General features: G+C 39.0%; 1 protein-coding gene across 1 annotated transcript in view; it reads right to left on the reverse strand.

Annotated features, from left to right (window-relative positions):
* The window catches only part of KDM7A (lysine demethylase 7A), a 74762-nt gene that overhangs the window by 16488 nt on the left and 40843 nt on the right, over nucleotides 1-17431 (reverse strand). Inside the window, exons 3-10 of the mRNA XM_065883879.1 lie at nucleotides 17255-17372; nucleotides 13971-14131; nucleotides 11779-11920; nucleotides 11308-11494; nucleotides 9938-10100; nucleotides 6384-6471; nucleotides 4985-5091; nucleotides 1570-1661 (exon numbers count right to left, since the gene is read on the reverse strand). Of these exons, the coding sequence (XP_065739951.1) occupies nucleotides 1570-1661; nucleotides 4985-5091; nucleotides 6384-6471; nucleotides 9938-10100; nucleotides 11308-11494; nucleotides 11779-11920; nucleotides 13971-14131; nucleotides 17255-17372 (1058 nt within the window). The remainder of the gene's footprint in view (nucleotides 1-1569; nucleotides 1662-4984; nucleotides 5092-6383; nucleotides 6472-9937; nucleotides 10101-11307; nucleotides 11495-11778; nucleotides 11921-13970; nucleotides 14132-17254; nucleotides 17373-17431) is intronic.

Below are 17431 nucleotides of genomic sequence, written 5' to 3' on the forward strand. Positions count from 1 at the left end.
AGCGATACTATTAGGACTCCCACTTTACAGTTGAGGGCCTCAAGCACAGGTTAGCGGCTTATTAGCAGCATTGCTAAGGCTTGAATCCAAGCCTCTGACTCCAGAGTTCACGCTCTAAGCCACTATGCTAAGCTACCTCTCATCTTAGAGCAAGGTGGACAGTTAACTGCAAACGTCATGCTTTTAAAAGTGCACCTCAAATGCAATGAATTAACGGTATGTATTATTTGATGAGTTTTACTGTGCATCAAAATCACCTACGAAGTCTGTTAAAAACAGAGGTTCAGATCCTATCCCAGATCAATTAAGTCAGAATCTCTCGGGAAAGAAGCAGGGAGTTTATTTTTTAAAAACTCTAAAGGCAATTTTGATAAACAGACAAGTTTGAGAACAACTCGTCTACAGCCTTCAGAAGGAAAAGAATGACATGGTTTTTGCAACATACCCTTTATTTTGTTTTTATCTTTTTATATACTATATACTTTTGTAATCTGTTTATGCCTTTGTCATTTAGATGATGACATCTTTGACATTGGAAGACATGATTTTTATTTTCCTGAATGCTTCCACAGTGCCCTTACTCTTAATGGATATGCAGCAATGATAATAACGTGAAAGGGAGCATAAAATTATTGGGAGGGTAACCTATTAATTACTGTCTCCCAATATCTTTTAAGAGGGGGATTTTTATTTCAGGTGGGCATTTGAGAAATTAGCATGGGAATGTATTTTCATCAGCTCAACTATTTATCATTTATTAAAACATTGTGTGTAAAGTTCCAGGAAGGAAATGAAGATTAGAAAGTCCCTGTTTTTCAAGAGCTTATAAACTTAGACAAGAGGACATGGACACATTACTTTATGGACATTACTTTTAAGCCCACTGGCACAAGAGATATGCTACGGACGCATAAGGAAAGGACATACTGCTTCCAAATGGAGACCTGGGATGACCTCTTAGAGGTGGTGGGATTCAAATGCAAACTAGACCACATTTTAGGGAAAAATGGAAATCTCCTGCTTGAACCTTGACCTCTCTTTTCCTTCGTTCTTACATAAGACTAGCAGAGGGATAACAGCATAGGCTTTGCAAACACAGAGACTGAGCTTTAATCCTAGCTCTACCAGTTGTCTTGGGCAAGTTCTTAAGCTCTGAACCTCAGCTTCCCCATATGTAAAATGGGGATACCAAGAGTACCCCAACCTCATATAGTTGTTTTGAAGAGTAAATGAGTTTATGGATATAAAAACTAAGCACAGTGGTTAGCACACTATGTGAGCTCAAAGTTATATGTTATTATTCTATATCTACATGTTCATTTCTTAGTCAATATCCTAGATATACTCAAATTTACTTTCTTTTTGAGGTTAAAAGAAATACCAAGGTACTTCATTCTCATAAATATAAACATAAACCAGCACATTTGTATATATTGTCCAATAAAATGCAGGTTGTACTTAAAGCATGATTTCCATTCCTTCTACTACTCCAAAATAACATAAGGACTCTGTTTTCCTGAACTTGCCATGTAAAAATTAACAATTAATTCACCAAAGACAACTACTTACTTCTTTTTTCATCCATAATTTTAAAGCAGTATGCAGCGCTTTCACTCCCTGTACTAGGTAAGTCTGAGGCTGGAAACCATCTTCTCTCAGTTCTGCGGCAATGAAGTTGAGGGGGAAAGGAGTTAGTGCTCTGCGACAAAGGGATTAACTTTAGGTTTTGAGTAACCACCAAATAGCAAACAAGTTAATGGAGAAATAACAAACAATCAGTTGAAAAGGTGAGAAAGAAAAAGAAACAGTATTACATTAAATGTAGTTGTACTAAATGCTCCAGTTAAAAGAAAGCTCACACACATAAGGCTGAGTGAATGACAGGCCACAAGAGGATCAGCAGGAATCTACTCACAACAGGTCTAGGAATGGACACAATTAAACTAGTTTAGTGAGCGACACGGTGATAAAACTGAAGCAAAGGATTTCACAAAAGTCAGGATGGTGGTTCTCTCTAGAAGGGAAGGAGGAGGGTGCAATGGGAAAAATAACTGGGCCTCTCTAAGGTAGCAGCAAGGCTGTTTTTGTTTACTTTGGGTAGAGCTGACCTGAGTGACAGCTGTGCAATTCTTTCAACTGTACGAGAGAATATGTGTACGCAGTGTGTGACCTACACAACTGACTATGGGCATGACATACTACGTTATTGTAAAGGCAAATACACATACACACATACAAATGTCTCTTCTGGGTTTTAAAACCAAATTGATTATCTAAAACTCATGCAAAATATATTAGATGTGGTCTAAAATTCAGGTAAGGTGAAACAAAAGCAAAAGATCTCACTTCTGCTCAGTGTTTAATTTACTTACATGAACCCAAAATTGGTTCACTGTTTTATTATTACTAACACTAAACACAGTTAAGAGTTTCATATAATCCACACTTATTTAACCCATCATATAAACCTTATTAACAGCCTGAGCTGGAAGATAGCAGGCCATAGTAGAAAGTTAAAGGGTCAGGAATAAAAAAACAACATAATGCGGGGTAACAAGACCACCATTCCTGCTTCCAGGATGAATCCTAAGACAACGGCAAGTGGTATAGTGGTCATCTGGCTCTAGCCTTAGTGGGACTGGACTGACTCACTAATATTGCCAGGTAGCCTGTACTGATATAGATGACAAAATGGAAACATTTTAAAACCTCACCTACAAATATCCTTTTACAGTAATCGAGGTTTTTTTTAGGTTTTTAATGTATAGGTTCATGTTTTCAGTGAGACCTCAATATTTCTGAACTCTCAATGGTCTAAAACAAAGGTTAAATCGTTATTTTAAGACTGAACAATTTGCTGCTTGTGGCTGCAAGGGGAACAGCAAGAGTTTGTCTTTTAGATAAATTTTTAATTTGTTCTAAAAAGTCGGCTGATGAGCCCCTCTTAGACATTAAGGAAAAAGCATTACCCCAGGTGTGTATATATGTCAGTATGTGTGTGTGTGTGTGTGTGTGTGTGTACATGTATGTGTTAGTGAGAAGAGAAAGATGGAAAAAGTGCTCTGAATTTTCTGAATATTGAATTGCCAAGCTCTTACCTGGAGAGTTCAGTAATTGGGTTTTATTTCCAGAAAATAAGGACATTTGTAAGTGTTTTTATAAGTGTTCCTATTTTCCCAGGCTTCTACTTGAATAGGAGACTATGAAATTTACTGTCCAGTATTTTACTGAAAATCATATATTGCAACTCTGTGGATCTACTGTGACATCCCTGCAGCCAAGAAAAATACCCGAGAGCACTATTCCTCCCCATCCACGGGATCCCACCTCCATCCTGTACAGCTGCACCACTGTCAAGACACCTACCTCTACACAGTGCTACAAGGTGTGAGACGGGGTTCTACTGCTCTTTCCTTCCAAAGAAAGTGAGCTTTCCCCAGCCCCCCTTTTAAGGAAAGAAACCATAAATGATTTTTATCATTTAATTCCGTGCATGCCATCCTGGGAAATAAGTTATTGGTAGTTTTTTTTCCTTTTACCTTTTCTTCTTGTGTAACATTTAAATGGGGAAGACCCCCAAATGTTTAGACTAGACTTTATTGTTTAATCTGTTTATATCTCTTCTTCTGGGAGTTAATTATAATAGTAGTACTGGGACTTCCCCGGTGGTGCAGTGGGTAAGAATCCACCTGCCAGTGCAGGAGACACGGGTTCGAGCCCTGGTCCGGGAAGATCCCACATGCCGTGGAACAACTAAGCCCGTGTGCCACAACTACTGAGCCTGTGCTCTAGAGCCCACGAGCCACAACTACTAAGCCTACATGCCACAACTACTGAAGCCCCCGTGCCTAGAGCCCGTGCTCCACAACAAGAGAAGCCACCGCAATGAGAGCCCGCGCACTGCAACAAAGAGTAGCCCTCACTTGCCGCAACCAGAGAAAGCCCGCATGCAGCAACGAGACCCAACGCAGCCAATAAATAAATTAATTAAATAATTTTAAAAAATATAGTAGCACTACTGGCAAACTGACTAGGAAAGTTAGACAACACAAAAACCAGATGGACTGTATGTTCATGGGCATAAGTGCACAAAAAGCAAAAAATAGATAAAAGTGGAGGTTACAGTGAGTCTCCAACTTGACTGCTCAAGGATTATTAAACCAGTAATAAAACATCAAAATCTGAAATTCCACATAAAAGAGGTGGTACCTTTCAAGTTTAAAGGGATATATTTCCCACCTCCCTTGAAAAGAACCATTTTTCTTCAACTGTAGATGCATAGCCTGACACTAGCTGGTTTGTGCTAACAGGTGCCTTATACTGGCCACATAATGGTCATAATGGTAATGGCACAGACACCACCTGATTCACTCAGGACATGAAAATTATTCCCTCGATTTTTTAAAAGCAAATGTTTGGGAACAAATACTAGGTAACAGTCCCTTGGCTTCAACTGCATTTTTGTTAGTGAGGCACTTTTACGTGCCTGATCCTGTGTGCAGATGACTAGAGTCCCAGTGAAAGGAACGTTTTTCAATATTACCTATGTGGTTCTGATGCTGCTCTTCATATATCTCATTTTTATGCCTATGGACTAGAGATTTTCTAATTTGCTAAAAAGGTTCTGAACAGAGGAAAATCATGCATTTAAAAAACAAAATAGGGGGTTTCCCTGGTGGTGCGGTGGTTGAGAGTCCGCCTGCCGATGCGGGGGGCACGGGTTCGTGCTCCGGTCCGGGAAGATCCCACATGCCGCGGAGCGGCTGGGCCCGTGAGCCATGGCTGCTGAGCCTGCGCGTCCGGAGCCTGTGCTCCGCAACAGGGAGAGGCCCGCGTACCACCAAAAAAAAAAAACGAAAAACAAAATAGGGACAATAGCCACACCACATTTTAAAAGGAACCTCTCTTTCTATGAGTGGCTTTTAGTGAATTTAGAAGTATCATGCATCATACGAAACAACAAAATGTACAGATTATTTATTACCTTTTAGGGTCTCCAGCAAGTTTTTGGCTACAAACCAACATATGGCTTCAAAGAAAGGGAATTTGAAAAGATCTGGTGTTTTTAGCCTTTTTTCCATCTCATAACACCTAAATAAATAAGAGTTAAAGAAATTTAATATTAATATTAGCATTTCAAAGTTAAATGGAGACAATCAACTTAACTAAAATAAGCAGCCCACGACGTATAAGACCAATGGAGTAGTGCACATCGCTCAACACCACCACACGTGGGTTAAGACTGAGCTGTGATCTTACTCAGGTCCACCCTTAACAGACTTGACAGGATACTGAAGAATTTACAGTGGGCTTCAAAAAGATCACCCCTTGGGATCTGTAGCCTAGTTTTAACAGAAGGACTTTTACAAGGGTTCCACTATAATAAATAGAACGATGTGTTTAGAAACCAGCTGCCCGTGTTGGACGGCACTGCAACACCCTCTCACGGCATTTTCTTTAGGCTCTACTAAGCATTCAAGCTCAGGACCACACTTGGCAAGGGTCAAGGTGAGAAGACCTGTGAGAAACCACAGCTCGCCACAGGGTGAGTCTTCCGTGGGAGTCCTTGCAGCAGTCCACACAGCCAGGAGCCGTCTTTCCCCAGGGACAGCTCAGGTATAAAGAAACAAGATTCGTACTTGGCAAGTGTGGGAGCTGCCCTAGCTTAAAGCTTCATACCCCCCATAAGAGCCAGAATCTCTTGTAATAACTCCACAGATGCATGGCTTCCGGGGCTCCCCAGGGGCAGGCCAAGTTATAGCAGTCACACTCAGGAAAGCCCAAAGACATGGCTTCCTACTAGGTATTCCTAGTTCTGCCAGTACTGATGCGGTTTATCGATCAGGAATCATTTTACCATAAGCAATGTTGCCTTGGAACATTCTTCTCTCATTAGGCTACCAGGGGAAGTTATTACCCAAAGGTCAAATTCTCATGCAGAAGGGGAAATAGCTGTTAATTCTTTACCACAGCAAAATTAAAGCAGGTGTTTTGACAACGATCCTAACTTAGGGTTGCTCTGCCCCAGCAGCATATGTCACACCTGAGTCTGACTGGTTTTAGTTCAATTCCCCCACTGTAAAAATAGCCAAAGGACAGCCTATCCATTTCTACAAAATTTTGAAATTTGGGGAGATATCTAATCTCAAATTGAATAAATTATTCTTTTTGTTTTAGATTAGAAAAGCATCAAGGTGTTCTCCTGTCAAAATCTTAACACAATACTTTTGTTAAAAGTTCCTAATAATTTCTCAGGGCCTATCTCCATGAGATCTCAATTAAGTATGTTGCTGAATTTTTTTTTTTTTTTTTTTTTTTTACTTTTAGAACTAAGTCCTATTTAAGAAAGGACAAAAGATCCTTTAAATACTGATGACACAAACCTGAGCTGCATGCCAATGTTAAGGTTGTGCAGAAAGTTCCCCCCAAAAGCCATACAGTCCTGAGAAGTGAGCACAGCATGAATCCACCCTGAAATGGTTAAAAGTATATAAATCAGTGATTTTTCAATATTCAAACCACACAAATGTGATATATACCTATTTTAAGAAACAAAATATCAAAATCAGTTTACCTCATACTTCAGTGCTAGAGAAGCTAATGTCTATTACCATCTAGAGGTTCAATGATTCAAATATGTATTAAATGCCTATTATATGCCAGCCTCTGTGCTGTGTTTAAGATAAATGGATTGACCGAATTAGACAAAATTACGGTGCAGGATAGGTGAAGGTTTTTGTGGTTGTTGCTGTTTCAGTTTTTTAGCTTAAAAACACAATCTACTTTACATTAAAGATTTTACTCTGAGACAAGTCAAATCTGGTTAGAGCGAGGCAAGCGCGTTTTCATTAAATGAACAACGGGACTGGCTGGGCGCTTTGCCTCCCTAGTGTCATCCTGAAACAAGTGTCCTTAGGGACCAAGCAGAGGAGGATCAATGGAACTCAACCTGGGACCTTCCTCTAAGAAAGAAAAAGTAGATCACCCACATTTCATTAGGCAGGGTTATGGTCCTATAAATATAAATGCTGGCAATCAAAATGATATTTTCCCACAAAGTCAAAATGTTTTCCCATAAAAATGTTTTCAAAGTGAGGCTCATTTCTGAGATGATGCTAAACTTTTGAAAGAAAGGTCCGTAGACTGAACATAAAGACTTCATATAAACATAAATCAATACACACACATACGTTTGCACGTAAAAGTTGACTGTTAAAATAGACAGACCCCATTTTCCTTATACTTTTCATATTCTGATCCCTCATTGTGCTGTAACACAATATCAAAACACTCCCCCCAAGACTGGCTTTCAAGTGGTGACCATGTGTGTGCTCAAAGGCACAAAGCCTTGAGCTTGACCCTGAAATCACAAATTTGAAGTCTCTGCTGGCTTCAAATTCTGTAGATCAGTGGTCCTCCACGGAGGCGGTACCACCTGTAGAGTGTGATCTAGACAGTTTGGTGGGCTTTTTTTGGTCACAGTGATCAGGAGGCACTACTGTCATTTTGCGAGCGGGAGCCAGGGATGCAACATGCAGGACAGTTCCACACAGTAAGAAAGTGTCCTCTATTAGTCAGGACTTTCAAATTTCTGCTGGGCATTCAGATAGGTGCAAAATCTGTTATTAACTGTCTGAGCCCAGAAACTATAACTCCATTCATATGAAACAAGGATCTTTTGCATGGTTTTGGCACAATTTTCCAGGAATACAACTAGGTAGCCTGTAAACTGAAGGAAGTGTATCAGTTGCCAACTACCTTGGGGGGGAAAAAAAAAAAAAATCACACTATCTACGGCAGCAGTTCTTCAAATGTGGTCCCCAGACCAGCAGCACCAGCCTCAGCCGGGAACTTGTTAGAAATGCAAATTCTCAGGCCCACCCCAGAGCTACTGAATCGGAACCGCTGGGGTTAAGGCCCAGCACTCTGCGTTTTAATAAGCCCTCCAAGTGATTCTGATGGTCAATGAAGTTTGCGAACCATTAATCCACACCAGAGCCACAGACTTTGAACTACCAATTACACACCTGTACTGGTTAGCTGGCCTGTGCGTCATCCTGACCTGTAAGGCTGCTGTGCCTGAGCGGGGACACTGCACAATGATGGGTTCTCATAAATTACTTTTAATTTCTTCTTTATATTCTAATTAGGTCATTACATCAATGGGGGGGAATTACTGGTGCAGGAGGTTATATTAATGATAAATGTGAATTCAAGATTTTTGAAGTGGGCATAACAAAATATCTGTTATAAGAGGGAGCTTTGGGGGCCTTTAAGGGAGGGGCTTTAAGGGAGGAGCTTAGCCCATTCACAGTGAAAATATTGATACGTATCTAGATTTATAAATTCTGGTAGTTCTAGGCATTGATTCATTCATTTGCTCAACACCTACTTCTTCTTATATACTCCAGAGGCAAGGTAAGAAAGCAGGGCCTGTAACAGATCCTGGCAAACTGTGTAGCCATTAAGGTCACCCAAATCAGAAGAACACAATTCTCAAAACCACTGACCTGGAGAGTCCATACCCTGCATTTAGTCACGTCTCAAAATGACAGACCTGATACCTATACTTGAGGCTATAGCTAAGGCTGGTACTCAATCCCTTCCTAGGGTCCCTCAAAACAGACTCATTGCCTCCTAACTGCCCCAGGACAGCTGCCCAGATTCTTACAGCAGGCTTGGGCCTTTGACATCAATGTAGAGCTGGCCAGTTAAAATTAAAGGGAATTTCATCAAAAATTTATGCAAAGGACATTATCAAGAAAATGAAAAGACAACCCACAGAATGGGAGAAAATATTGCAAATCATATATCTGATAAGGGTCTAGTGTACAGAATATATAAAGAATGCTTACAGCTCAACAATAAAAAGACAACCCAACATAAAAATGGGTAAAGGATTTAAATAGACATTTCTCCAAAGGAGATATACAAATGGCCAATAAGAGAAATGCTCAGCATCATTACTCATTAAGGAAATGCAAATTAAAACCACAATGAGATAGAAGTACTTCACACCCACTAGAATGACAAAAATAAAAAAAGATAACTACAGTGTTGGTGAGGATGTAGAGAAATGGGAACACCTGTACATTGCTGGTGGGAATGTAAAATGGTGCAGCCACTAGGAAAACAGTTTGGCAGTTCCTCAAAAAGTTAAACATCATTAAACCATATGACCCAGCAATTCCACTACTAGGTATATATAACCAAGGGAAATGAAAACAAACCTGCACACAAAAACTTTCACACAAACGTTCAAAGCAGCACTATTCGTAAGAGCCAAAAAGTGGAAACAACCCAAATGTCCATCAACTGATGAAGGGATAAATGAAATGTGGTACATCCATGCAATGGAATATTATTTGGCCATAAAAGGCAAAGAAACACTGACAAGGGCTACAACATGGATGAGCCCAGTCAACATGATGCTATAACTAAAAGAAGCTAGATACAAAAGGCCACGTATGATATATGAAATGCCCCAAACAGGCAGATCTGCAGAGACTGAAAGCACACTAGTGGTTGCTAGGGGCTCAGAGGAGGGGAAATGTGGAGTGACTGCTAATTGGCATGGGGTTTCTTTTTGAAGTGATGAAATGTTCTGGAATTAGATAGGGGTAGGGTTGCACAGCCCTGTTAATCTACTAAAAACCATTGAATTGTACACTTTAAAAGGGTGAGGATTATGGTAGATGAATTTTTCTAAATAAAAATAAAAGTGAAGGCAAATGACATAAAACACAATGCCAAAACAAGTCCTGACTACAAGAGAAGCCCTCTAAGGCACAAAGAAGTGAAAAGTCCAAGATCAGAATCATCTCTCGGGCTATGCAAAACTACTTTCCAAACACATTAAAGTCAGAGATTTCAATCGAAAGCTGACTCCATGTGATGAGTATCCACTATGGGGAGCGGGATGGGATTAAAACCTTACCTGTAGGAACAAATAAGGTATGTCCCTGCTTTACCACACATTTGTAGCATTTATCCACCTTATCTCCAAAGAACACTTCACTCTGGGTCACAGATGAACTCCAAGATTCATAGAGTGCCAAATTGTCATCTGTTGGCTTTATCAAATAAAAAACCTTCTCGCCCTAGGAGGAAGTAATCACACTATTTTTGAAAAAGGAAATGCCATTCTAGGATGGCCTATATTGATGTAATTTCCCAATACAATGTTCTAAATTAAATTAGATAATTATCAGATTTTTTTAAGGCTCAAAAAGACATATTTCACATACCTGATCAATAGCTATTGCCCTTAATAAGCATCTCCAAAGGAGCTAAGGCTCCCGTCTCAAATACGACAAGGGGTCAATAAAGCAGGGATGGAGAAATAGTTACAAGCGAGGAGGGTAAAGAATCACAAACATCCTACTGATCTCATTTGCAAGGTAGAGAAGTAAATACGTGTTAATAGGCCCCAGGTTACAGAGACTCATCTCTGCAAACTTGGCCCTTTCTCCTAAGACATATAATAATACAATTATTTTTAAAGATCTGTGAATAAACTTTCTTTAATGAACTAACCCTTTGCTTTCTCACGGAGGAAAGGAAGAGGAGCTCAAGGGCACAGCATCAAACATAGTCCAGAGCATTGCTGATGCACAGGCATGTGATACTGACGAAGATCTGGCTCTAGATCAGCACTGCCCGAAAGAACCTTCTGTGGCGATGGAAATGCTCTATATCTGTGCTACCCAATATAGCAGTTATGAGCCCTATGTGGCTACTGAGCACCTGAAATGGGGTTAGTGCAAATGCGGAACTGAATTTTAAATTATATTTAATTAGTTAAATGTAGCTACATGTGCCGAGTGGCTACTGTACGGAATAGCACAGTTCTCAATAAAGCAAGGTGAATATAAGCTCCTGAGGAGAATTCGTATTGTTATGGGCATTCCTGACTTATCCAACTAGCTGTCTTTAGCCTCACCTTAAGGTCAGAAGCAATTATTACTATAATTTTGCTCCTTCTCAGGTATTAGATTCAGGGATTAACTGGTAACTGACTAGGGGGAAGAAGAAACAAAAAGAGACAAAAGGCTAAAAAAGATTAATTTATAAGATGGGGGCAAAAAAAGGGAATCTATATAAATTAAGAATTCATGGCTCCTCCATTACTTGGGATTAAAAAAAGAAAATCATAATGCTTCTGTAAGTATTTAAAATGACAGCTCCCACTGAAAAAGTACAAAACACTTCCCTCTTTACAAATGTCATTTATAGCAAATGAATACACCCGTGGAAAAATAAGACTGTACGTTTTTGTGATTAAGTGAACAAATACCCCAAGCTTACCCAGAGGACATGGTACCAAACTGAAGTCCCACCAAAGTCAATGTGGAAATCTGTGTAGCTGTCTTGAACTCCCATTAAGCAGTATTTCTGAACAAATGGCTTGGGAAAGACTGAATCATCAGGCCAATAATTTTCCACCCAGGAAAGTTTTCTGGCTATATCAGGAACCTCCACCAATTCAGACATCCTTTAAAAAAACAAACACACACATACACACACACCCACATCATGCAAATTAAAACTTCTTAAAATTTCATCTCCCATCTCAACCCAAACCAAGAAATTAACTGGAACTCACAGCTAACAGCAATACTTAAAGTTTGAGGGTACCAAAGCAAAATTTACAACATAGCTATATCACTGGACCACTTTAGAAGTCACAATGACGTTTTTTACTAAAAGAAATTCATCATTTAACTACATTTTAGCTAACACTCAGAAGGCTAAACCAAAACGTCCAGAACTACTCACTTTGTATCTGAAAATTCGAGGCTGATCACATTTAACACTTTTGGTCTGTTAGGATTCATGAAGTATTTAACATAATTGTGAAGTGTCATTTTGCTGTCTGCCTGCCTTGCCACATCAATGACATCTATCACTTTGTCACCACCTGCAGAGAAAAATTATAGTCTTATTATTGCGCTTAAGAATTTCATCAATAGACGCCCTACACAAAAATATTTTAAAGACTACATTTACTTGTATGATAATTAAGCCATCGGTAAAAACTATATAGCCTAGACAAAGATTCTTCCGATACTTTTTAAGTCCAACTGGAACTTTTGAACAAAGGGATGACTTTTGAAAGAAAGAATAAAGCAATTAAGACAGAGCTGCATAATTAACACTGAGTATAAAAAGTTATATGTTTACAAAGCTTTCTACACACCAATTTCTTGTGCCGCTCACGACAAACATGCATATTACATTGGTAGGTAACAACTGTGCCGCATTCCTCATGCATAAAATAAGGGGACTGACTTTTCCCTTTCACTTCTTTAACACCTAAGATTCTGAGTCCATCATTTTGGGAAACCAATCGGTCATTGGGGAATTAGTGAACAAATTAACCAGGACAAACAATTTCTGCTTGCCTGGTAGTGTCTTCTCTTCTAATATTCTGCTTCAAGAAAAAAATGAGTGGTTAGGAAGCAAAAACCAGTTCATATTAGGGCCTGTGAAATGAGTTCTGAATTGGGATTAATTTACAATTTTCCTATAAAACCATGAGGTATTGCTTGCTCAACACTGCATCAACCTAAAGAGCATAATTAGTTTTACAATGTCCTGTAGGATAAGGTGAAATTCAAAATATGGCAATACTTAATCTGAAATAGGAAACAAGTGACATTTTCTTACTTTAATGTAACTTTATATAAGTTAAGAAAGTATTGCTAAATAGACTATTTTATACTTACGAGGCAAAACAACTCTGTTAACTGAAGCATTCTGCAGTACTAAAAAGTTAGCTGTCAAGTAGTGTGAACGTTTTTCCTACACTTATATTACACTAGCCATTTACTTTACAGTGCTATCTATGTAAACAGGTTTAGGTGAAACCTCAGCCTCATCCTCTAATTTATCAAATAATTCAAAACTAGCTGAATGTGAAGTCAGACAATTTAACTGGACTTCCTCAGTGAAACAATTATCAATGTCAACCAATGGATCAATAAAGGGACAAGTTCTCAGATACTTCATGCTCAGGAGATAACATACTCTAAAGAATAGACAGTTTGAGTCAAGATAGATTTGAGATCTAATCCTCAAATAATCTCTGTTTTGTTGACAAGGAATGAGGCCTACATAGAGTCAGCTTTATCTCTAAATACCCTGATGCGAATGAAAAAAGTGACTGAAAATGTCAACAATATTGCAACAGGTGAAGGGTCTTCCACCTTGTTTCTTATACCTTTCCGGGCCTCAATATAAAAAATTAGGTCCAGGCATCGTTAAATGGCAGTATCACCAAGTCATTAATATAAAAACAGGTTTGAAAGTGAGCTCCTCTTTTTCACAGCCTTTCTCTAGGCAGCAGGAGGTCACTAAAGCAGGATCCAGAGATCTTGTACCTGAATGCTGCTACAGAGGCCTAGAACCACCCCGATTTCCCAAAGCCTTCTTCCTCAGTCTGCAGCTACCCCTCCATAATAACTGTTCCTAAGCAAGTATCAGGAATTTTTTTTTTTTTTTTTGCGTTATGCGGGCCTCTCACTGTTGTGGCCTCTCCCGTTGCGGAGCACAGGCTCCGGACGCGCAGGCTCAGCAGCCATGGCTCACGGGCCCAGCCGCTCTGCGGCATGTGGGATCTTCCCGGACCGGGGCGCGAACCCGTGTCCCCTGCATCGGCAGGCGGACTCTCAACCACTGCGCCACCAGGGAAGCCTGTATCAGTAAATTTGATGACAACAACAACAACAAAAGCAGTAGGATGAGGCGGAGTAAATAAAAATATGCAAAATGTTTTTTTCTGTCTTTCTGAATGTAAGTCTGCTGAGAAAAAAATAGTTTTCAACATAGGTAATACTGAATTTCACTTTTCCTGACCCAGAAACGGAACTAAAGTAACATCTCTTCATTCAACTTTTAGTATTTTTAGGATAATACCAATTTCACTTTTACCATGTTTTCCCAAGTAATTAAAGGAATCAAGTTCGTACCTACATAATGTTCCACGTCCATAACAGAAAAAGTAGGTGGAGGGAGCCTGAGTCCTAGATCATCTAATTTGGGGACCATAATAGGGACTTCAAATCCATGTTTCTCCAGGTATCTTTGTGTCAGCTGGCTGCCATGCATCTTTACAATGATTTCATCGGCACTAAGGAAAGCATAAGAGTAACGTGTCATCTCTGTTGATAAGTTCAGTTAAGAAAGATAATCTGGTAATGGGTTAATTCATATACTATATTATTAACTACATCCGTGGTTCTCAACCTATCATACCTAATTCTCCTTTTTATAACATGTTTTATAAAGCCCCTTTTAGTATTCTAAAGTAAAAGTCATAGATAATTACTTCAATCTACATATAATTGGAAAAATATATATGTATTTATTATATAAAATGCCTTAACTATAACAAGAGAAAAAACAAATTAGTTTCCAGCAAAATACGTATTTCAATATGTAAATGTTCAGGTAAACAACACTAGAAAATATAACAGAATAATAGGATGCTTACAATCGATTGTAACGAGTGGTTGGATTTAAAAGTAACAAGATCAGAAGCCACTCAACACAAGCTGCATAGAAAACCAGAAGAGCAAAAGGGAGGGGGTACAGTAGAATAAAAGCTGGTTAGGATAAGTAAAAACAGACCAGATTTTATCTGGCTATAAAAGTCTACACAATATTTGTTAGGCATTGCAAAGCCTCACCGGACACAGAACAATTCACGTTGTCCTGCACACTGGGGGATGACTAGCGTCTGTGGTCCCTACTCTTTGAGACAATGTCCAAATGCCCCAGCTGAGAACTCCTGGTTTCAAAGATCTGCTATCACCAGTATTTAATAAATTTTAACATGCAGTCACCTTAAGCCACTAAAAAGGGCTGCTGAACCTCCAGCTGCCCTCTTTGATGATTAACACATTCTAGGCATTACACTTAAGTGTGGTTTGTCCCTTTTCACTATCCCCTATCTAACCACAAATCAAAGATCTCTTTAAATGGGGATATTCTAGATTTTATCTTCCAATTGCTCACAGAATGCAGCTGCTATACATTCAAAGTTAAGTGCAACACTTGCATCATAGGTTAAACACAACAGTTTCCATTTATACAGTCAGATCTTAACAGTCTTGATGTCATCTGTAGCCTAGGTGTCAAGGAGAAGACAGGAGAAACTGGGTCTCTGAATTACTGAGCTCAGATCTTCCCACCTTCTCAATAACAGAAGGTCAGTTTAAGGCCTAAAAAAATCAAGACAGACTTTTCTTGGATAGTCTTGTAAGTGGAGGGCTCAGAGCTCCTTCACCTGACTCACTGAGTTCTGTACTGCCTTTTATTTTCCCCATAAGCATCCACAAGTGTTCCTTCTTCCCCAACCTCTGAGAATTTAACAATTCCTTAAACTCCAACCTAAGGGAGAATCTTAAATCACTTGTACTCCTCCACCTTAAATGTCTGGTGCTTTACCTCCCCCCATTGATCAAAAATATGTAGATACAAGTGCTTAAAAATACAGGCACATCATTACTTACAAGAGGAAAAAACTGGACACAAACTAAACATACACCATAGTGGGACGGTTAAGTAAATTACGGGATATATACACATACACACAACACACACAATTGCATACTACACAGCAGTTAAGGAGTGAGGTAAATTTGTGTATACATACAGAAAGATATCTATTAAACATAACAGTAAAAAAAAGCAAGTTGTACAACATATGCATAATGTAACCCCATTTTATTTTTTAAAATTAGACGTATATATACATCCATACACCTATACACATAATTGTTTTAAAAGTTATCATTTATGTAAAAAAGGGTCTCAAAAGACTTTGTCTTAAAGTGGGGGGGTCGGGGTAGATAGTTGGAGTTCACTTTATTTTATACACTTCTATATTAATCACATTAAGTATGTATAATTTAGTTAATTATTGTCACCCTGCCACGGTTTTAAATGATGTGGAGGTTTATGGAGTTACATTAAATAAAACCAAAGACCTTTAACTAGTGGTGAGTACAGTGTGGACACTTGTGACCACCTCTGGAACCTGCTCACATCTGTGTTTAATACTTCGGCCAAGAAGCCACGGGAATCACTGGGCCAGGACTTTTAACACTACACTTTTGGGTTACAAACCTATTTTTAAAAACGAAAGCTAAGGCTCCTCTCCCTGAAAAATTCACATTCGCGTCAACATGTCAACTGTTTATACAATTTTAGGAAACTCACAAGCCTCTCTGAAGCCAGCCCATAGAGCCTGGCTGAAAACTCTGGCCCTGGGCTCCAAATCAATCAATGAAAATAAACAGACATTTCTCCAATGACTTTGAAACTCATAAAGGAGAATATCTGAGAATAAGGCCTTTAATATCACAAGAATCACGTGGCCATCACTGTTTCTTTTTTTTTTTTTCTCCCAGTACGTGAGGGAGCCAACAGTAGCTGCTTATCATTTATGTTTCTGTTTAAGGGAGGGGAACGGCCAGGTATCCTAAAGACTATGACAAAATAGGAAGGGTTTTATAGTTACATGATCTGAAATAATTCCATAATAGGCTGCAGGTGATATTGTGATTGAAATTTAAATTGTGCTTCCCCTTTTTAACAAGCCTGGATATGATCTCGTGTAAAAAGCCTATTAAGCATTATCACTTTAAATAGATGTCAGGCAGCGAGTAGGAAATGATCTAAATTAGCATGGTTAAATGCTGTATAATGCTTTTGACATTTGTTCTTTGAGCCACAGATAACTCAAATACTTTCCATTATCTTTAAAAAAAAGAAAAAAGCCTAGTCCTGTTGCCACCAGAGGCTAAGCAATGGTTGTGGGGACTTCTGGCAGACGTAGGGTGGAGGCAGATAGGAAAATAACATAAGAAAAAAGCAGAGTATGAAAACAGGTGTAAGAGAGGTGAAGGAGAAAGAGAAGCAGCAGCTGCACAACACAAGGAACGAAGCACGGGAATAAGTGCCTTAGATCAGTGTCTTTCAAACTTTTTGGACTGAGACCTACAGTTAAATACATTTTTACCCAGTAATCCAGTACACATGCACATAACAAAGCTTCCATGAAACTGCTTATTTACTCCTATTACTTGCAATGTACCAATATTTTCTATTCTGTTTTATTTTCAAAAAGTAAAAAACTGATTAAGAATAATAATGGCTTGCAACCTGAAGTTTGAAAACGCTACTTTAGATAATGTCACCTTATTGGGTAACATTCTTAAATGTTCTTTGGTCATAACAGGTTTCCTACCTTGGGAAGACTCGAGAACGTAATTCCTTCACAAAAGTTCTAGTTCCAGCCTGCACTGGTTTGGAACCATCATCAATTTCTGTGTAGTCGTGCCTGTGCCAGTTCCTCCTCTTTTTCACTGGATTTTTAGAAGATTAAAAAAAAGAAAGCATTTTTGTAACTGGTGGTACTATGTAC

This window comes from Phocoena phocoena, chromosome 9 (genome assembly GCF_963924675.1).
Source record: "Phocoena phocoena chromosome 9, mPhoPho1.1, whole genome shotgun sequence".
In the NCBI taxonomy this organism is placed as follows: domain Eukaryota; kingdom Metazoa; phylum Chordata; class Mammalia; order Artiodactyla; family Phocoenidae; genus Phocoena; species Phocoena phocoena.